The sequence below is a fragment of the Muntiacus reevesi genome, chromosome 15, assembly GCF_963930625.1.
Source record: "Muntiacus reevesi chromosome 15, mMunRee1.1, whole genome shotgun sequence".
NCBI lineage: Eukaryota > Metazoa > Chordata > Mammalia > Artiodactyla > Cervidae > Muntiacus > Muntiacus reevesi.
In genome coordinates this window covers 65,641,675-65,662,420 of record NC_089263.1, presented here as the reverse complement: position 1 = coordinate 65,662,420, position 20,746 = coordinate 65,641,675, and the positions used below count along the sequence as shown (strand labels likewise).

The 20,746-nt window shown below is 60.7% G+C and overlaps 2 protein-coding genes across 8 annotated transcripts in view; both read right to left on the bottom strand.

The window, feature by feature from the left end:
* Nucleotides 1-1,134: 1,134 nt before the first annotated feature.
* Nucleotides 1,135-15,515, bottom strand: TEX22 (testis expressed 22). 3 transcript variants are annotated; one of them, XM_065906997.1, is made up of 4 exons: nt 15,400-15,515; nt 14,787-14,988; nt 2,738-2,869; nt 1,135-2,653 (listed from the first exon to the last, which is right to left on the bottom strand). In XM_065906997.1, exons 2-4 carry the CDS (start codon nt 14,931-14,933, stop codon nt 2,474-2,476), a joined length of 459 nt encoding a protein of 152 aa, XP_065763069.1. In that variant the 5' UTR covers nt 14,934-14,988; nt 15,400-15,515; the 3' UTR covers nt 1,135-2,473. The 3 variants fall into 3 exon arrangements, with proteins under 3 accessions (XP_065763069.1, XP_065763070.1, XP_065763068.1); XM_065906998.1 differs by lacking the exon at nt 15,400-15,515 and adding an exon at nt 15,228-15,278; XM_065906996.1 differs by lacking the exon at nt 15,400-15,515 and having other exon boundaries at nt 14,787-15,218.
* A 592-nt stretch (nt 15,516-16,107) lies between these two features.
* The window catches only part of PACS2 (phosphofurin acidic cluster sorting protein 2), a 59,753-nt gene continuing 55,114 nt past the window's right edge, over nt 16,108-20,746 (bottom strand). For 4 of the 5 annotated variants that reach the window (XM_065905861.1, XM_065905862.1, XM_065905863.1 and 1 more), the window contains exons 22-24: nt 20,193-20,419; nt 19,826-19,939; nt 16,108-19,125 (exon numbers count right to left, since the gene is read on the bottom strand). In XM_065905861.1, the coding sequence (XP_065761933.1) occupies nt 19,007-19,125; nt 19,826-19,939; nt 20,193-20,419 (460 nt within the window). In that variant the 3' untranslated portion in view covers nt 16,108-19,006. Of the gene's footprint in view, nt 19,126-19,825; nt 19,940-20,192; nt 20,420-20,746 lie in introns of those variants that run through there. The other variant, XM_065905865.1, reaches the window with a different exon arrangement.

Sequence of the window (20,746 nt, the reverse complement as noted above, 5' to 3'; positions counted from 1 at the left end):
GCTGCCTGACCTGTCTGCTCCCAGGCCGCCTCCTCTCTTCCAGGGGTTCCCAGACAGGTCCCTGGTGCTATCTGGGGCCTGACGGTTCTCAGCAGTGAGGGGCTGCCCACTGCTCCTGGGATGTTTAGTAATCCCCAGCCCCCCCCGCCCCCACTCAGTGCCAGGAGCCCCTGTGGAAGGCAGAGTGCCCCTTCCTCAGAGACGTCCACGTCTTCCCCCAAACCTGTGGCCATACTGGGCTACACAGCAAGGGAGGAGTCAGGGTGGCTAACCAGGTGACCGTGAACCACTACCCTGGGTCGTCCAGGTGGTCCTCGAACGTGGAGGAAGAGGTGGAGGAGGGGGGCTCCTCTGCGGCTCTGAAGACGGAGGAAGGGGCCACGAGCCAAGGGAAGTGGGTGGCTTCTAGAAGCTGGAAAGAATGGAGCCCCCGGGAGGAAGGCAGCCCTGCCCACACCCCACTCTTAGCCCAGTGAGGTCCATTCCGGATTTCTGTAGACTCTACCGTCCATGAATTTGTGTGAAGACACCAAGTTTGTGGCATCTTGTTAGGGCAGCAATAGGAAACCGACACACCCAGGGTGACAAGGAAGCTGTCTCCAGGCTCCATCAGCCGCGCCCAGGCCCCACGCTCTGCTGAGAGGGCTGGTCCCCACCAGGCCCCCGACGGCTGCTGCTGCTGTGCGGTTCGGGGGAGACCAGTGCAGACGGGAGGCCCTGAGACTGCCTGCAGGACGCCGGGCCGGCCAGCCCGGGCTGGACTCACGCCACCGACCGCGGCCTACGGAGAGCCCCAGGCGAGACCGGGAGGCACGGCTGGGCGAGCCCAGCAAGGCCCAGGTCTTCAGTGAAAACGTGGGGTCCTGTAAGGCCTCTGGGGCAAAGAACTCACAGCACTTGTCACCTCTGTCTTAACTGCAGACACTTCAGCTTGGGCTGGAGGGAGTCCTCCCGGCCTGCATGGAGACTGGCGCAGAGCCGGTTCTGGCCCCTGACACCTGCCCCCCACTTTATCAGGGGTCCTTGAGGAGGTGGGGGACAGTCATGAGACTCCCCAGGGCCCTGTCTAGACCTCAGCCCACTCCTCTCCCACCTCTTAGGACACCCCCCCCCAGTTCTACTCCCCACCCCCACAATCCTTGGGCCCCTCCACTCATCCTGGGGATTCTGAGAAATCTGCAGGCCTGGAACAAGAGTACACTCAGGGGACCTCAGAAAGCGCAGCCTGGGGGGCTAGCTGTGTGATCTCGGATGGCTTCCTGGAGGAGGAACCTGTGCGGAGCCTTAAGGTAAAGCAGAGCCGGAGGCCAGGATGGGCAGCTAGGATCATCTCAGCAGCCGGCTCTCTGAGCGAGCGAGGCCAGAACTCGGGCACTACCCACATCCTGGGCCTGGGGGTGGGGTGGACCACCTCGTTTTGCCCAAAGTCCCCCTCCCACCCACTGCTCCCTTCAGCCCCTAGCTGTCAGTCACCACGTGCAGGAGGGGACCCGCCCGCTGCCAGCCTCCGGCTGCCCCAGGGCTCGGCCCATGAGCCCTCCCCGCCCCCTCCTCCCGCCCCCTATCGCTGCCAGCCTGGTCTCCCCAGATCAGCCCCATGCCACTGTCACCTGCAGCCCAGAAGCCTCCTGTCCACCCCCAAACGTGAGGCAAAGGCGGAGAGCATGCAGGCCAGGGCGAGCTCCTCACAGCTGCCCCAGGTCCTCTGCCCTCCCTGCCTCCTGGGCCCTCGTCCACCTACGAGCTCCCCGTGCAGAGAAGGGTCAGCGCCACCTCCTCCAGGAAGCCTCCCTCTGTGTGGGAGCCGCCCTGGCCCCCGCGGCCTCTGGCCTTCTCCCCATCACATCGCCTCCCCGTGGGCCTGGGCTGGGCGGCGCCAGCACCGAGCGGTTCAAACATCCAAATCTCCACCCGCTGGAAGAGCATGGCCCCTCACTGCTGCACCCCTGCCCACGTGCATGCGTGCTCAGTCGCCTCAGTCGTATCCAACTCTATGGACTGCAGCCCTCCAGCTGGTGGGTGCCCAGTCACCCCAGGGGTCAGGCTCCCCAGCCCAGGCCCCTTCCACCTGGGCTGCTGACAGCTGTCCGTGAAGCAGGCCCAGAAGGGGAGCTGCTAGAGCCTCACGCCCTCCCAGGCCACCCACCGCTGCGGGTCCCAGGAGGATGGCCCTGCTGGGGATGGGCACCCCCTGCTGGCAGCCCAGGGGGCGATCCTAGAGGGCCACTCTACCCTGTCCCCCAGACCCTCCAGGTGGCCTCTGCGAGGCTGGGCTGGGACAAGGAACCCCAACCAGAGGTGACTTCCAAGGGTGAGTGTCCTCAGGAGGGGGCAGCCAGACGTCCTCCCAGGCCTGTTCTCTTATCCCCGGGTGCTCACGGCTGTCTGGAGGGTACAGCGAGGGCGCAGGGACCGCCTCCCCAGTACCCGCAGGAGAGGCGCCAGAAGACAAAACATCGGTGTGAGTCGGTTCTTAGGGGGGCGGCGACCTCGAGGCGGGGGCCTCCAGAGTCACGTTGTGCCAGAACGGCTTGCTCCGGACCAGGAAGGCGTGGAAGGCGTTGGTGGACTCGGAGGACCTCGGCGGGTGGGGGAAAAGCACGTCCTTGTCCACGTCCTCGGACACCAGCTGGGCCACGATCCGCGCGAGGTCCTGCGGGGGGGGCGGGGTCAGGGCGGGGCCCGGCGGGCCTGCCGGGCGGGGCGGGGGGACCCGCGCTCCCGCGCTTCCCCGCACCCTGCAGGAGGGGGGCGCCCCCGCGAGGCCCGGCTTCTCGCCGCGGCCCAGCATGGCCAGCCTCCGGCGCTCATCTATGCTGACGCTCCAGCGGCGGTGGCTCTGGCGCCAGCTGTCCTGCGGCTCGCACACCTGGGGGGACAAGACAGGGGTCTGCGCTGGCCGCACCCGGGGCCCCTCACCCGCCATCCCTCTGCGCCCCGCAACGACCGCAGTGCGCGTGGGGGGCAGGGCTTCAGCCCGTGGCTCTGGGGCTGCGCATGGCCTTGCTCAGTGTCTCAGCGCCTGGACACCCAGGCAGCACCCGCACTGCTTTCCTGCGCGTGGGTTGGCCCCTGCATGTTGGGGCCATTACAGCAGAGGCCGTGGCGGCCCTCGGCTAGTGCCCGTTCCTTGCTGGGCACAGCCGGCCCACCCTCTGGGGAGGCCCCCCGAACAGGCAGCCAGATTGTCAGTGCCTCAAGAAAGATGGGCCCAAAGGTCAGCCTCCTCCCAGGCCCCTCTGAAATGCCCACAGAGAGGCACTGGGGGAGATGGCACCCAGGACAGGCCGGGAGGCATCCTGCATGAGCCGCACCCCGCTCCTGCCCCAGAGAACATCCCCGGTGGGCTGTCCCTGAAGGGCTCCGGAGCCCCTCCCGCTCTGCCCAGCCAGGGGCCAGCCGGCTGCTTCCCTGCGGGGCCCAGGAGGTCACCCTCTGGAGTGCCATGGGGGGCGGGGTAGGTGCCATGCTAAAAATAAAAGGATTAAGACAAACTCAGTCCCCATTCCTCAAAAAACTAAAAATAGAACTACCATATGACCCAACAATCCAACTTCTGGGTATACATTCAAAGGAATGGAAAGCAAGTCAAAGAGATATTTCTGCACTCGCGTTCGGAGCTACATTGTTCACCGTAGCCAAAAAGTGGCTGCAACCCAAATGCCCATCAATGGATGAATGAATCAGCCTCGTGTGGCCCGTCCATATGACAGAATATCATCCAGCCTTAAAAAGACACTCCAACTCGTATGAGCTACCTGGAGTCACCAGATTCGCAGAGTCAGAACCCGGCACCGTGGCTGCCAGGGCTGGGGGCGGGGCGGGTGCGGGTTAACGGGACAGTTTCAGACCTGCAGGAGGGAAGCTGCTGCAGGCTTCACGGCGAGGTGAATACAGCAGACTGGCCCAGACGTTCATTCGGGGTTCTCCATGGGACAGAAAAACCCAAACTGACTTCTTGGCCAACCCAATGCTTAACACTACTGAACCGGACACTTCAAAGTGGTCAGGGTGTGGTGGGGGGGGCGTGGGCTCTTGGAGCCAGAAACACACACAGAAGGAAGAGAGTGTGAGGGACACGGAGAAGGAAGCATGGACAGGCCAAGGAGAGGCCCAGTCAGCAGGAGCCGGCCCTGCTGACACTTAGATTTTGAACTTGCCTCCAGACTGCAAAACAATACATTTCTGTTATTTAAGCAAAAAAAAAGAAAAAATAAGGAAAAGAATAAAGCAGAGTCCCCAGCCCCTCTTCCCACTCTGCACCAAAAACCCTGGCAGCCTGGCTAAGTGTCCCCCTGCACCTGGGAGAGGGGAGCGGTCCTTTCTGGGGAAAAATGCCAGCCCCAGAGAAGAGCCCTCCAAAGCGGGGGTGTCCAATGCAGAGCAGCCAGAAACCTGCCCGATCACCCCCTGAAGTTCACGACTGCTGGCGGGGCTGCCCCCGGCACACAGGGCCTGCTCCTGGGTGCAGACAGGGCCTCAGCCCCCACGATCTGAGAAGCGCAGGGGAGGCCACGGCCGGAGCCTGAGAGACGCCCCTGCTCCTGGACTCCACGTACCCGTGAGGCAGAAAGAGGACAGAGCGAACGGGGCTGCTGCGAGGGCCACAGTCCCTCCAACATTAACACGCGGCGTCAGAATCAAAGGTTCCGTGGAAGACGGGGGCGGCCCGCCGGCCTGCGTCGCCCCCCCTCCTAGACCCACGCCCACAGCACTTTCACAGCGGTATCACGGGGGTCCCCTCTGATGTGGGGCGGGTCCGAGGATGCTGGCAGCACACGTGGGTGGCCCACGCAGCCCAAGGGGGGCCTGTTGTGACCGTGTGTCCACCCGAGCACAGCCTTCCCGGGGAGACCACTGGGGGTGAGTGGCGCAGGGCACACCAACCCGCCGACCTGAGCCTGTGAGCAGACAGACAGAAGTCTGCTTTTGTGAGTCATGGACACTGCAGAGTCGTCTGTCACAGAGCATCATCAGAGCAAAGACTAACAACAGGACCAGCAGCAAAGCCCCAAAGCCAAGGTAAGGAGACAGGAAGAAATGGGAGAGTCAGTCATGCAGGCCCCACAGCCAACAGCAGTCTTCAGAGAGAGCAGAGAGGCTGCACGCACACGCACCCCACAGAGGGGACAAGGCTCCAGGCTGGAAGCGCTCCCCCAGGACCGAGAGAGGGGACAGTGTGGGGACATCTGAGAACTAGGCAAAGAGAAACAGGCACATGTGGGGGATGAGCAGTCCGCAGGGCCAGGCTTCACACACCCGCCGGAGGCGAGATGGCGGAGAACCCAGGGCCCCAAAATCCCGCAGGAAGATGACTTCCCGCTAGAAGTGTTACCCCACCCAAGTGTCACTCAAGTGTGCAGGCAGAACAAACTATTTTCAGGACGGTCCGGTCGGAACTCAATACCTGCGGGGCCTTCTGAGGAGCTGCCAGAGGCGGGGAGGGGCCCCAGCCCCCAGCCCACTAGGCGGGAGCAAGACCCGGGTCGTTTGTGAGACAAGGGTCACAGCTGTGCTGGAAGTCTGGGAGGGATCAAAAGATGCAGAAGGGACGGGAGGGCGCCATCATCACCTCTGGGAGACACAGGAGCTGTCTGAGAGGTGACACTCACGGCGGAGGGAAAGTGCCCACGTTCAGCTTCAGGCCAGGGTCGCTGGGGAGCAGACGCGGCGGTGCCCAGGGAAGGAGGACCTGCGGAGTGGCAGGTGTCTGCGGGCGGGGGAAGGCGAGCGCCGGGAGCCCCTCGTCCCGGGGCGGGAGCCTCCACTGAGCCTCAGATGTGGGCGCGCGGCTCTTCTCAGCTCTGTGCTCACGTGGGGTATCAAGAGTGGCGCACAGCTTTACAAGCAGAGACCGACGTTATGATGTGGAGCGACCTGATAGCATGCACAGGGGCCCATGTGCTCACTGACAGGAGGCCCGTCACGAGCAGAGGCCAAGGTCCAGGCGGTGGGCAGAAGAGACCCCCTCATGGGCCCGCCTGGGAACCAGCACCAGGAGCTCCCACGGGCACGGGAGCTGGAGTGGAAGGGGAGCCCGATTCTCAGAGGGAGACAAGGAGGACTCTCACCAGCCACCAGGGAGCCAACGCTGCCTCTGAAGACACAGGGCAGCTTTAAATGCTGGAAGATTAGGAAAAAAGCCCTGGAACAAGGGATTGAGCAAATAATTCAGGAAGCTTGGAAAACAACGAAAGCAGTTTCCCTGAAAGTTTAAAGACAGAATTAGGAAAGACTGGTGAGTAAATCAGAATGAAAAAAATACAGTGAACAGTGACCGAAAGTTGGTTCTTTGAAAACCATTAAAACAGAATTCGTCTTTTTTTCACGTCATCAACTCCATCTTCGTCATTTTTGCCAGTCTTTTCTTTCATGCCCGTTTTTTTCTTCTGTTACATATTTATTTATATTGGCTGCACCCAGTTCAAGTTGTGGCCTGTGGGGTCTATTAACAATTCCCCGGCCAGGGATCGAACCTGGCCCCCTGCACTGGGAGCATGCAGTCTCAGCCACTGGGCCAGCAGGGCAGTCCCCGTGTCTTCCCTATGAACGATGTATGTCCACAGACGCAATATACTTTTCTCCTCAGTTTTAAAAACTGTCTTCTCTTTGCTCTTAAGCATCTCTTCACAGGTTTGGTTGGTAAACATTTGTATGTTCTAAATATTACAAGTATTTTTCCCAGGCCGTCCTTCAACACCCTTGTGTCTCTTTGCACCAGCCTCACACACGGCAGTCTTGTCAGGGTTTTCCTTTACGGGTTTGGCCTAAGTTGGGCATTTCCCCCTTGGACTCACAACATGGTTCCCGTTCTCCCAGCGCTTCTGTGTTTGGTTTTGACTTGCAGCTCGTGCTTGTGTGTGTCTGACAAGTCGGGGGATCTTCTAGATGGATGACCGGTCACCCCAGTACTATTCATTGAAGAGTGTGTTCCCCACTGGAAAGTTAAACTCCCAGATTCAATCCGGGGCCCGTGTCTGGACGGTCTGTGCAGGCTGCGGGCCTCCTGGCCAGCTTCCGTCCCAGCGCCACGCGAGGCTCTGCTGAGAGCAGGCAAGCCAGGCCCTGCTCTTCTGCTTTAAAACTCTTGCCTGGTTTCTTTTCCAGGTAAAAAAAAAAACTTAAAATTTCCAATTTTTCAAATTGTGCTGTTACTCCGCAACGATACTGTTTCCTTTTGCACATTTCTGAGCCCTGAATAAAGAAAGCCCCTCACATGGGCACCCCGCCGTCTGCTCCTTTCCCACCCGCTCTGACCCCGGTAGTTCAGAGGTGTGTGCCTCTGAACTAACGCGAACCGTGGATGGCCTGCCTCCTCCCACCCGTGAGAGTACTCCAGACTTCTCTGAACCCTTCTGCGTGTGTCAGTGGTGGGGGGCGCGTTGTTTTCAGCCCACTCTGACAATGGCTGCCTCTGAATCGAGTTAATCTGCCGCCCCTCCTGCCGCCATGTCTCGGGCTTTGCGGGCCTTGCCCGTGCCAGGGCCTTTCTCTGCCCCCTTCCTCTGGCTCGATTGGGTATTGTTTCTAGCCCACATCCCCTCCACTTGTTCAGAGGCGGCTCACTTCCCAGTCTTGTGATGCCATTGAAACTTGTGATGCCGGCTCACCCGGGTCTCCACAGGCTGCTCAGCCAGCACCAGGGATCGAGGACGCTGATTGCCAGCCAGACCAGGGAGGCACCTTCTCCAGCCTTTCTCGAAGTTCCTGGTGAGTGCAGCTCTCACCGGTGTCTTGGAATAACCTCACAAGAGGCCCTGAGCCAAAGCCACCCAACTAAGCAACTCCCAGTTTCCTGACCTACAGAAACTGGGATGAGAATATTTACTACTGTTCTAAGCTACTGATGCTGGGAAAGATTGAGGGCAGCAGGAGGAGAAGGGGACGACAGAGGATGAGATGGTTGGATGGCATCACCGACTTGTTGGACACAAGTTTGAGCAACCTCCGGGAGTTGGTGAAGGACAGGGAAGCCTGGTTGTGCTGCGGTCCCTGGAGTCGCAGAGCCGGAGGTGACTTAGCAACTGAAGGACAGCCAACAATGACTGCTCATCTTTTCTCTCTGGGTCTCCGCGGCCCGTCTCACTCCCCTGACTTTGGTGCAGGCCGCATGCGCCGTCTCAGCGGCACCATGGTGACGGCCAGGCTGCCGCTTTGGGAAACACGACCGCGGTGGGCTCTCTGGCTCCCCTTCACCAGGTTACAGAAATGTCCGTTCCTTCCTAAATATTAAGAATGGAGTTTTTAAAATTTTTTTCTCCCAAGGAAGGAGACTGGAATATATCTTTCTACATCCATTGAAATAATCACGTGATCCTCCTCCTTTTGCTAATGAAGAAAATATTTTTTGCTTTAAAAAAAAAAAAAATCTTTTTGGCCACACTGCGGGCATGTGGCTCCCCAACCAGGGATCAAACGCTTGCCTCCTGCAGTGGAAGTGCAGAGTCTTAACCACTGGACCACCAGGGAGGTTCAGTGAACATCGTTAGATTTGCAATCACTTCATCCACAGGCTACGGCTTTCTTGAATTCACGCGTGTTCATTCAGTACGTGCTCACGAGCTCCCGCCACGTGCCGTGCGCCCCCGGGTGCCGGGGGCGGGGCTGTGGAGAACGGAGCCCCTTCCGTCCTGCACAGGGCTACCCTCCACGGTCGCAGAGTTTGCCACGCAGTTGGATTTACTCCTGGACTTTTCAACCTCTGCTTCGGTCAGAGGGCATCGCTCCTCTCTCCCCCGCCTCGTCAGCCAGCACGGGTGCCAGGGTGAAGCTCTTGCGCAGAGGACTTGCTTCTTGGGCACGGGGACACCTACCCATGACCCCTCATTAGGGAGGATCCGGGCCCACTTTAGTTTCCTTTGCTCTTAGTCTCGTCAGGGTTGTGAAAACCCCTCTGCAACATGGATTCAGATCAGCAGGGTTCAGGGTCTCTGCTGTGCTCCCCACATGGCAAGACTGCCAGTGACGCCCCCGCCCAGGGCTTCAGGCCCCGCTGGCCTTGGCTGTGCTTGGGGCAACCGAGTCGCCGCAGGCTGGGGGAGGGCTGTGCCCACCGCAGGGAGGCCTCGCATGCCAGGCCCTGCCAGTGGAAGTGCTGTCCCACCCCAGCCTGGCCTCAGGCACGCTTTTAGTTCAGAAGTGGGATGGTAACCACATGAGAACATGCACAGAAAAGTGTATTTTAAAACCCAGGAATCCATGATCCAAAATGAATGGGGCCATACTGGCTCCCAGTCTTTCCATCAAGAAACAAACTGTTGATTTGGTCCCAGGCAGGCTCCTCGAGGAGACCACACCACGTGAGGCCGGGGTGCACATCCAGAGCCTCAGGTCACAGAGTGCTCCCCCCGGCTGCTCCCGCAACCTGCTTTCCAGACATCTCCACGTGGGCTCCCGGGGCTCGTCCCACGAGTGGCACTGCTGTGCTTGCAGCACGGGAGCCACGGGAGCCCTCACCCGAACCACCCCGGCTCCGGGGAGGGACGGCGGGCCGGTCTGGGCTGCATGCATGCTCCTGCGGGGCGGTGGGCATCTGGCCTTCTTCAGGCCCGGCCTGGGACGCCCCAGGGCTCTCTCGCCTGAGGGGTGCCAGCTCCCTGCACGTCTCGGCCAACACACTGGCCCCTCGCATCTTCATCAATTTCATTTATCTCCCTGATATCAAGTCTCTTTTCGTTTTCTTTCTGGCTCCCTTTCTGTAAGAGGCCTGTGCATCCTGGGGACCATCTGCCTCTCTTGCGGGCGTGTGTGTGTGTGCTGTGTACGCATGCGTGCCATGTGTGCATGTGTGATGTGTGCGCCCACGGTCCGCTTGCTGTCCACTGTCAGGTGCCCCTCCGAGCCTCACGCCAGTCTTTTGTCTGGGGGCAGGTGTCGAGACAGGGATGGACTCCGGGCTTCCTCGCAGTCATGCTGTTTCCTATGCAACCTGCTGGCCCTGGCTGCCCAGGGCATCCGTCCAGCCCAGTCTGGCCCCGAGCCCTGCAGGGCCAGCTTGGCCTCACTCAGCCCCTCTCCTGTCCCTTCGGCCTCCAGCCCTACTTCCCCGCCCACCATTCATCTGAGCCACCGGGCTGTGTCCTCAGTTAACTCCCCGGGGCCAGCCCATTTACCAGCGCTTCCTCCTGGGCAGGGACAGACTCCAGGAAGCTCCACCTCTGGGCCCAGGGGAGCTTCTTTGGCTTCCCCCAGCTCCCTGCAGACTGCTAGACTACATTATGCACCATCAGATGACCTCTTGCTCCTTTTCTTTCCCTCCCCCCCTTTTTTTAAACTGTGATAAAATGCATGTAACACAAAATCGACCACTTTGACCATTTTTAAGTGTACAGCTCACTGGCATAGGCACATCCAAACTATTGTGCAACCGTCACCAACACGTCCAGGACTTTCCATCTCCCCAAGCCGAGACTGTCCCCACGAAACACTCACTCCCACCCCTCCCCCAGCCCCCACCCCACTCGTCTACTTTCTTCCTCTGAGTCTGACCCCTCAAGGGACCCCGTGAGTGGGCCCTACTGTCTGTCCTTCTGTGTTCCACTTATCCCGCTCAGCATTATGTCCTCAGGGCCCACCCATGTGGTGTCGTGTGTCACACTGTCTTCCCTTTTGAGGGCTAAGTTATGCTCCGCTCTATGTTTTTACCACCTCCGTCTGTCCAAGGACACTTGGGTTTCTTCTAGGTTTTGGTTATTCTCCAGTGTATGCCCCCTGGGAACGTGGATATACAAGTGTCTGTTTTTCTACTTTGGATTTTTTTCAGCTATTTACCCAGAATTGGAACTGCTGGATCACACCATACTTCTATGCGCCACTTTCTGAGGAAACTCCATTGACTGCATCATTTCACACTCCCTCCAGCAGGGCATGAGGACTCCAGTTTGTCCACACTCTTGCCAGTACTTGCTTTTTAAAATTTATAATAGTCATCCTAACAAGACTGAGGTGGTGTCTCATTGCGGTTCTGATTTGCGTTGCCCTGGGACTAATGATGTTGAGCATTTCTTCGTGTGCTTGCTGACCATTTGTGCATCCTTAGAGAAGTGTCTATTCAAGCCCTTTGGCCATTTTTGAGTCGAATTCTTGGTCTTTTGTTGTTGCTGGTTTAGGAATTCTTTAACTTATATGCAGAGTACATCATGCAAAATGCTGGGCTAGGTGAATCACAAGTTGGAATCAAGATTGCCAGGAAAAGTATTAACCTCAGATATGGAGATGATACCACTCTAATAGCAGAAAGTGAAGAGGAACGGGAGTCTCTTGATGAGGGTGAAAGAGGAGTTAAAAAGCTGGCCTGAAACTCAACATTCAAAAAACTTAAGATCATGGCATCTGATTCCATCACTTCATGGCAAATAGAAGGGGAAAAAGTGGAAGCAGTGACAGATTTTATTTTCTTGGGCTCCAAAATCAGTGTGGACGGTGACCACAGCCAGGAAATTCAAAGATGCTTGCTCCTTGGAAGAAAATCTATGACCAACTTAGATAATGCATTACAAAGCAGAGACATCACTATACTGACAAAGATGCAGACAGTCAAAGCTATGGTTTTTCCAGTAGTCATGCACGGATTTAAGAGCTGGTCCATAAAGAAGGCTGAACACCAAAGAACTGATGCTTTTGAAATATGGTGCTGGGGAAGACTGAGAGTCCCCTGATGCTGGAAAAGACTAAGGGCACAAGAAGAGGGCAACAGAGGATGAGATGGTTGGATGGCATCATCAACTCAGTGGACATGAATCTGAGCAAACTCCGGGAGATCTAATAGAGGACAGAGGAGCCTGGTGTGCTGCAGCCCATGGAGTCGCAAAAAGTCAGACACGGCTGGACAACTAACACTCCATGGCCATAGAGGGATGTACCCAGGGTTTCTTCTACCACTTAAAAAATATATATTTTTTTATTTATTTGGCTGTGCTGGGTTTCAGTTGCAGCATGTGGGATCTGGTTCCCTGACCAGGGATCAAACTGGGGCCCCCTGCATTGGGAGCATGGAGTCTTAGCCACTGGACCACCAGGGAAGTCCCTAGCGCTTTTATGGTTTTATTTTCTACATTTAAAACTTTGACACCTCCATCCTGGTACTCAGCGAGAGATATGACTACAAGTTACCTTCTTCTAGACAGCTACACACTGTCAACATTTACCAAAAAGTCCATGGGACTTCCCTGGTGGTCCAGTGGTTAAAACACCATGGATCCACTGCAGGGGGCGCCAGTCCCTCCCCAGGTCAGGGGACTAAGGTCCTGCCTCCCACCCCCACCCCCCCACACGGGTTTGAGATGCCATCTTCCGTTCACACTAAGTGTCTGTGCACATTTGAGTAAGTTTCTAGATTTCATATTCAGCTCTGCTGTTACGTATCACATGACAGGACACCACAGTTTGATAATTGAAGTTTCGTGATATGAATTCACACGTGTTAGAGCTACACCTAGGCTGATTCTTCCACGTGATCAGTTTGCCCAACTGAAGAAAGGGACAATGCGTGTTTGCCAGTTTGCGTCGTTACTGAGAGTGGGCTGTGAACTGCCAGGGAGAACCCGCCGAGCCAGTGAGTCGTGCTCCCCAGGAGCAGGGTGTCTTTCCATTGCCAAGTCTCTTGGTGACGCTCTGTGGTGCTTTAAAGTTTCATGCAGGCTTGCGTTATTTTCTATTAAGTCTATTCTTCTTCCCAGACGTGCCTCTTTCACTCGTTCATCTCCCAGCACCTGTCTGTGAGGGCTGCTGATTTCTGAGCAGTCGTCTGCACCCCCTTCCTGTACCTTCTGCTGCGGACGGGCTCCGGAGCAGCCCCCGCGCCGATGGGGCGCAGGCGTGTCTCCCATGGTGCTGGCACCAGCGCCTCCCCTGGGTTCACGCTCCGTGCCCCCCGCTCGGCAGCTGGGCCAATGCTTCTGAGACGGCGTGGGCCACGCTGGGGACGGTGACCCACCTCCAGCTTTGCTCCGACCTGCCTGGCACTGTGGCTCTTCCGACTCTTTTTTTTCCAGGTGTCTTGCTCTCTTTCACAATAGAGATCTTCTCAGAACGTCTGGTGCCCTTGGCCGTTCACTCGCGTTTACAGTGGGGACTAAGTCAACAGCAACACGGGCGGGCTGGGGCCTGGCCGCTGGGGCAGCTGCCTGTCCAGCCGCCCCCTGCCACGCAGCTGGGAGCTGAGCCCTCTGCTCTGCCCGCCCCAAGGCCACTCATCGGACAGGGCTCGCCGTCTCCTGCGGGCCGGTCCTCCCGCCCAGTCCTGTGCCGCGCGTTCTTGCCTTTCTCAGGGTCCTCTGCAGCCATGTTGGCCGGCCTGCCGTGAGGCCCTCTGTGCGAGGCCATCTGTCTGGGGACCCTCGCTGGGGGAGGAGGGACTGTCTCCTCAGACCTGGGCCCCAGCCCGAGGAGGCCACCCTGTGAGGATGTGTCCCCCCCAGTGCGGGGCAGGGGAGGGGGGCTCTCGTGGGACACAGGCCGGGAAGGCCGGGGAAGAAGGGACTGGCGGGCAGACCTCTGTCAGCCGGGCTTGTCCCTGAAAGATGATGAGGTCCCGACGTGGGGAGGCTGGAGGAGAAGCTTCCCTGCCGAAGGCACAGCAGGGAGGGACAGAGAGGATAGATAGACGCAGCAGGACAGTCAGAGTGACCGCGCGCAGCCGGCACGGCTATGGCCAACGGCTGACGCTGCCCGAGGGCTGGAAGCAGTAGAGGGAAGAGGCAGGAGGGGACGACAGGGCGGCCAAGGTTGGCGGACCCTGCGGGACTCCCTGCCCCCAAGGCAGAGGAGCGAGGTCTGCACCCCTTCTCTGCCTCCCCCAGGAGCCCCTCCGCTGTGCCGCCTCCCGGCCTCGTTCCCATGCACCCCTCCCCATAGCCACCCCCCGCCTCTTGGAAGTGCAAACGCAGCAGGTCACCCCTGTCCAGGCGTCCGTCTGTAGGCCCCCTGTCCAGACAGAAGCCCTGCCCCGGCCCCTCCCAAGGAGCCCTCGCCGTTGACAGGCAACACACTTGTGCGTTTACGTCTTGGATGGCCCGTCCTGAGAGGCTGGCTTCATGGAAGCCAAGCGGTGGCTGGCTTCAGGCGGGGGCGCAGCTGGTAGGGTACCCAGAGCCCACTTCCCTCCTCCAGCGCCTTTCCACAGAAGCCGGGGACCTTGCAGACATTCCCGCAGACATGTCCAAGCATACGGCTGCACGAGCTCCGCTGGGCCTGGCCTGCCTCAGCCCGGCTCCATCAGACCCGGCTTTGACCCTGTTGCACAGGCAACCTTCCGGAACTTCTGGGGGCCTGGCTTCCTTTGCTTGGGAAGCTGCCTCGGGGCCAGGGGAGCTGTGGCCTGTGCACTCAGGGCTGAATGGTGACCGGACAGCGGCCCACTCTGCCAGCTGCGGTGAGACGGGGGTTCCTCCACACTGGGGCCAGCCCCGAGCAGGGCCTCCAGCAATGGTCATGACTTTGGCTGACAGGTCCCCTGCTGACCGCCCGCCTACCTGGTCAGTAGAACACCATCCCAGCTGTGCGCAGAGCCTCCCCGACCAGGTACCCTCCACCTGGCGGCACCCGCAGTTGGGGTGGCCGGCAGAGGTGGACTGCCCACAGCTGTGGGAGGTTGGAAGGGGCGCGCCCACCTTGATACCCACCCTGGACTCTGGGGGAGAGAATGCTGACACTCTGTGTGGCCCCCAGTCCAGCACCTGCTTGTTATCAGATGCCCTCTGGTCCTCCCCCAGTTTCTGAGGCCCCCACTCCATCCACACTCCCCTGCCAGGACCTGGGTTTCCAGAGAGGAGCCTCCTCTAGCTTACCCAGTCCTGAGTCTGCGGCTCCTGCTGACTGCTGCCCTGGGCACCTGGCGAGCCCCAGGCCATCGCTGGGCTTGGTGGCCCCGAGGGCTGCCTCTTCTCCTGGGAAGGCTGCAGGAGAGCCCTAAGCGAACACTCCCTGCTGTCCATCTGCAGCCCCCTGGGCGGCTGGCCGGCACCTCGGGGGCGAAGTCCCCACAACTACCTGGGCCCCTCAGGCAGAGGAAGGTCACATTAGGGTCTGCTGGGCTCAGCTTCCAGCCATTGACCAGACAATGCTGGGTGGGCCTCAGCCGCTGAGCCCCAAAAGGGTTCTTCCCCTTGGGTGTCCTGGGTCCCCCTGCTCCTGCATCCATTTTTCTCCACATGGTCACCCCAGGCCAGGGTAGCTGCGGCCACCGCTCTGCCCCCCTCAGGCTCCCCCAGGAACGCCCCCTCTCCCACCGTGGCTCCAGCTCCTCGGAAGCGCAGCTTCTCGGGACTCTGCCTGCGGGCAGGACAACAAGGGGAGAAAGAAGGGGGCCCCCGCAGCTCTCCCCGCCTGGTTCTCCCGGAGCCCTGTGACCTCACCTCGACGCCCGGCCACACCCCAGGGCCCAGGATCCGTGCCCTTCACCTGCACAACCACGCGTGAAGGAGCCGCAGCAGACGGCAGCCCGCCCGTCTCCACCCCGCGGAGGGGTGGCAGTGCAGGGGTCAGGGGACAGGGCAGGGGGTCAAGGGGAGGGAGTCGGGGGGCGCAGCGGCCGCTGGGGAGGCGCGGGACACACCGGGGGCAGGAAGACCGCGAGAAGTGGGGTACACAAGTGGCGGGGTACACAAGCTGTGGGGAGGGCCGGGGGAGTGGGTGGGCGCCCCGGGGACAGCAGGGGTGCGCGGGGGAGGGGAAGAGAGGAGGGGGTAGGCACACTGTGGCGGGCGGGCCAGAGGGTGGGGCCACAGCGGTTCCGGAATGCCCTAGAAGGCGGAGCCGAGCCTACGAAAACTTCCGCTCGACAGCTTCCGCCCGGCCGCTTCCGCTTCCGGCTCGAGGCGCGCCTGCGCCCTGGCTTCAGTCGTCAGGGGCCGCTCGGGCTTCCGCTGTCCGCGCGGACGCTGTCCCGCCCCGGCGTCCATGACCCGGAGCTTCATCCTGCGACTGCAGGAGTCCCGGCCCCGCGTTGCCCAGAGGGGCACGCTTCGGAGATGCCCCAGCTGCCCGCGCCCCGAGCCCCCCGGTCCCCGCGGCGTGTGGGGGCCTTGGAAGGCCCGCCCGCGGTGCCCGCGCCTGGACGGATGGAGGGGCGAGGTTGCTCGAGAGGAATCACACAGCAGGCGAGGGAGGGCCTGGGAGTGCTCCCGGGGTTTATTAGTGTCGCATCAGCACCTTAAAATAGTCCACGTGGTCACAGACGTGACAGATTAGAATCTGTTTCCCAAAAACGCTATTTACATGAATCCTGTTTTCCATTAAAAAAAGAAAGCAACACGTACATCCTAGAAACCAAACAACACACAAAGAACCGGACGGGGTCTGCAGGAACGCACAGTGGCACCCCTTGGCCTGCAGGGTCAGACCCCAGGGAAAGGGCCCCAAGCCCAGCCCCTCAGGCCCCTGCCAGGAACTCAGCTTCCTCTCCGCTGCAGGATAGGAGGGGTCTCTAGAAGGGGATCAAGGGACACGTATAGGGGTCAGGCAACTGGCCTTCGGGAGCAAGCGGCGCAGTCCTGTCATGAGGAACGCGTCCTGGGACGGAGGCCAGGCGGGTCTTGGTATCTGCCAGTGAGGACAGCGCAGCATATGGGCCCTGGCTGCTCTAATCCTGCCGCCCCTCTCCTTCCTGAGCTGCGGCCATGACACTCGGGACACTGGCCTGCGTGCCCTGAGGAGCCGGTGACCCTGGGGACTTGACACAAGGAGGGAGAAAGCAGTGGCCTGGATACAGGGCTGGAGCTGACCTCCCATCTGGCCTGAGTGAGGGTGGAGCCTGCCCATTATGTGCCACAGGCCCATGAGGAGCCTGGCCTTGCCTGAACGTGACGAGTGGCTTAGCCTTTGACTCCCAGTGACCTCTGGTCACCCAGTGGGCTGAGAACCCCTGCTCTGCAAGGGCTGCTCCTGTCCTTGGGGTCGCGGTCTGGCCCTGCGTTCCTCACAAGCTGCCCCCACACTGCCCTCCGTGTGCTCATGGCTGCGCCTCTGTCACAGGCCGCTTTGGCTTCGGAGTCATCTTCCTTCAAGGGACAAAGTGCTTTTATCTGTGTCCTCAAAACAGCTCCATGAGGTAGGCGGGGGAAGTGTTGACTGTCCCCAATCAGATGATGGGGAAACCGAGGCACCGGCGTGAGCAGAGCCCGGGTCTCTGAGTGAGTCATGGTGGCTGGGGCTGTCTGTATGACCTCCAGGGCCCAGGAACAGTGTGGCTGGACCAGGGTGGAGGTGCTGGGTGTCTTCTCGTGGGTATGAGGACAGCTCACAGCTGGGTGGGACGGGGCAGCCCCCTTTTGGCCCCTTCCCCTAAAACTAGCTCTGCAGCTGGAAAGCTAAGTCGAGGGCATGTCAGCCACACCTCCCCTGAGTGTGACCTCTGAAAAGGAAATGCAAGGAGCAGTACCCAGGGCCCTGAAGCCAGTGGTGGGAACGAGGGTGGGGAAACTTTCGGGACCCAGGCAGCTGCTGGGCGCAGCCACAGGTGGACACTGCACAAGCCGCCCAAGGGGTCCTCGGCTCAGTGGCCTACACCCTCACCCAGATCCTTCCCGTCCAAGGGCCCTGCTCCAAGGGCATGCTCAGATCTGTCCGCCTGCTAGGCCCAAGGCTCTTGGCCATGGACCCTCGCACCCTGAACAGCCACCTGGGGGAGGAGGTAAGCAGGTAGGTCACATATAAGAAAAATGGACCATCTTCCAGCCCCGAGTGGGACCCTTCCATGCCACGGGCTGTTGGAGTCCTATCCTCCAACAGAGCGGGCAAGACCTTCAGCCTGTCTGGCGTTTGGCACTGTTTTTCTGAGCGCAGCCTGTGTGGCTCTCAGCCCCAGAAAACTGGACTCAGAGCCTCGGTGGGCCGCCCAGGCCTGCAGCCAGCGGCCAGGCGGAGTGGGTGGACTCTTCCTGTGGAGTCCTGGGGGGCAGGGCTGGGGCCAAGCAGGAGGACTGGAAGGGACCCTGGCCTCAGGTCAGGACACCGACTGCCTGCTGCACGGGGAGGGGGAGGGCAAGGTGCCCCCTCCCCGGGGACCCAGACCCCAAATCCCTCGCTCTGAGGAGCCCAGCCTAGACAGGCGGGGGCGCCCGGGCTGCACCCACGGCTCCAATGGGGCTTGGGCCCCTACCATTTGGCCACTTGCCTGAGCCTCACTGGCCACATTAGTGGTGCAGGTGACAGACACCCCTAGTCAGCAGGCGGGACCGGGGTGGGGGCAGGCGGGGGAGCTGAGGAGGCAACTGTGTTCGGGGCAGGACGACTCGCAGAAGCAAAGCGGTGCCTTGGGGCAGCGAAGGGTGCAGGGAGTGGGGGCTGGGACCGGGGCGGCCTGGCTGGCTCTGCCTCAGTCCTCAGGGGCTGCTGGGACTTCAGAAGAGCAACGTCTGTTTGGCAGCTACATTATAACATGTATTTAAAAGCATTAAAAATATCCACTACTATAAAACCTCCACTGCCCCCGGCCGCAGGAGTTCACTGGGATCCAGAGGGGGCGGCGCTGGGGCCCTCTCGGCTGGTGGGGGGGCCGGGGCCAGAGCAGGGCTAACTGGCCTCTGTGTTCCGCTCAGGATGTCCCTGACAGAAGGCTGGCCTCTGGCCCCCGGCCCCCCAGCTGGCTGCCTGGGCACAGACAGCCTGCGGTCCACAGGGCCACCCGCAGGACCCCCGCTCCCTGAGGAAGCAGAGTAGTCCTGGCTTTCAGAAAGGACAGGACACCAAGGCAAGAACCCTTCTTGTTGGGGGGACGGGGAGGGGGTGAGTCCTGAGGCCGAAACACACCTTCCGTGATCCCGCCTGCCCTCCCACCCCCGCCGGGACATTCTGGTTAATAAGCAGAGCAGTTACGGGCTCCCGGTGGGGGCCGCCCCGTTAGTCTCCAGGTTGTGAGAGTGTTCATACTTAAGACTGTTTCTCTGGGGTTTTAAGGGTCTGTCTCTGTGGTAAACTGACGTGTGAAGAGAAAAGCAGCTGGGCCCTCCCGGCCGCGGCCGTCGTGGGGCTGCAGGGTGGGAACTGGCAGGCCCCCCGGCAGGCGGGGCTAGAAGGCGGACTTGGAGTGTCCGAAGATGCAGATGGGGAAGTGCTTGACGTGGGAGGACCACTGGGCCGCCAGCTGGAAGAACTTGACGTCGTTCCACTCCACGCCGTCGATGAGGACTGTGGGGACAAGACCGCCTGACCTGCCTGCCCCCCGCTCCAGGCCGCGGCTGAGAACAAGGCTGGGGGTGCTGACACCCATGGGGACCCCCATGCTCCCAGGAGACACTCGCTGGTTCGCATCGGCCCTGTGGGAGGTCTGGGACCCCCAGCTCCCCTCCTGGCCTTCCTGCCGCCTGCCCCCACCCCCTCCCCATGGCCGGAGAGCCTCTCCCCCAGCCACCTCAGGGGTGCTGGTGTCGACAGCCTGTCTGCCTCAGAGAGATCTGCAGACGGGGTCTGAAACACCCTCCACTTAAGCCAGAAAATCAACAGAGAAAGGCTGGCTCTGGGCCACTGTGGTCAGACCCAAGCCCACGGAAGAGAGACCTCGAGACCTCCGTGTTCTCAGCCACTCAGTCGCAGGATATCTTCTATAAAAATTCTGAGACGAGGCAGAAAGGACTGAGAAATCCTTTCTCAGAATTTGAAAAGCCACTCCGCACACACAAGTGGGCTCTCCCAAGTGTGCTCCGAGCTCAGACTCCGTAACATGACATGCCAGCCAAACAGGCATTTCTGGAGGTGAGCCTCCAGAAGCGGCCCCGCCCCGCCCCGGTTTACTTCCGTGGCCTGTTGGCCACAGGCCCCGCCCACTGGCCACAGGCCCCGCCCACTGGCCACGGGCCCCGCCCCCGCCCGCGAGGGCGTCTCGGCTCACCCCGCAGCATGTTCTGCTGGTGCTTGGCCGTGCAGATCAGGCGGCTGATGCCCTCGATGCACTGGCTTTTGGACTCCACGTCCTTATCCTTGGTTTTCTTGGGCAGAAACATCACTAGGAGGAAAGGGGGCCGTGCTGTGCTCCCGCTGCGCCTTCAGGGCCGGGGGCAGCGCGGGGTGTACGCTCTGCCGGCCCGGACCCCCCTCCTCTGGCCTTCCTTCCACGCTGACCCTGACCGCCACCACCCGACCACCAGCAGGCCCTTGCCCAGGGGTGTGAGAACAAAGTGGCCCCCAGGCCCACGGCACCCTCGGGGCCTGCGCGGCAGCCCCTCCGCCCCGACAGTCAGCCCGCCTCCCCACCTCACCCTTCTTGTTCTTCTCCTTGGTGACCACGGTCATGGACATGGTGGGCGTAGCCGCGGCCTCGCCGCTGCTGGGCAGCCTGCTGACCTGGAGAGACCGGAAGGTGCACTTGAGTGTGTTTTTGGTGGTGGGCGAGTCCTTCTTCTCCGCGTCTCTCTTCCTGTCTGCGGGCTGAGCTGACGTCCAGTAATCCACCTGCAGCCCCATGAACTCGGCGCCGACGCCCTGGCTGTGAAAGACGAGGGAGGCTCACCCCTCCGTCCTCAGTGGGGGACGGCAGCACCCCAGGCCGGCGTGGGCGAACGGGTGCCCTCTGGTGCCTGTGCTGCCCGACCTCGGGGACCACCTCTGTTTGGAGGGCCCAGGCCAGCCACCCCTCATAGGTGAAGGCCCCAGGGGGTCCTACACTGGGCCTCCCGATCCTGCAGCAGTCCTGTCTGGGTGGGTTCTGCTCGGGAGAGCCCTGAGGGCACCCGAGAGGGTCTGCTAATAACCACACCCACTCTATCCCAGGCCTGCTACTCACATCCGAGTTTCCAAACCCCCCCACCCCCTC

Bases quoted from the DNA above. Each gene is read 5' to 3' on its own strand.
- TEX22 (XM_065906997.1), bottom strand. From the start codon at position 14,933: ATGGACAGCAGGGAGTGTTCGCTTAGGGCTCTCCTGCAGCCTTCCCAG. The intron at 2,870-14,786 runs GTAAGCTAGAGG...TTGTCCCCCCAG, and splicing joins AGCCGCAGACTCAGGACTGG to GTGTGCGAGCCGCAGGACAG. The intron at 2,654-2,737 runs GTGCGGGGAAGC...CCCCCCCCGCAG, and splicing joins GGGCGCCCCCCTCCTGCAGG to GACCTCGCGCGGATCGTGGC.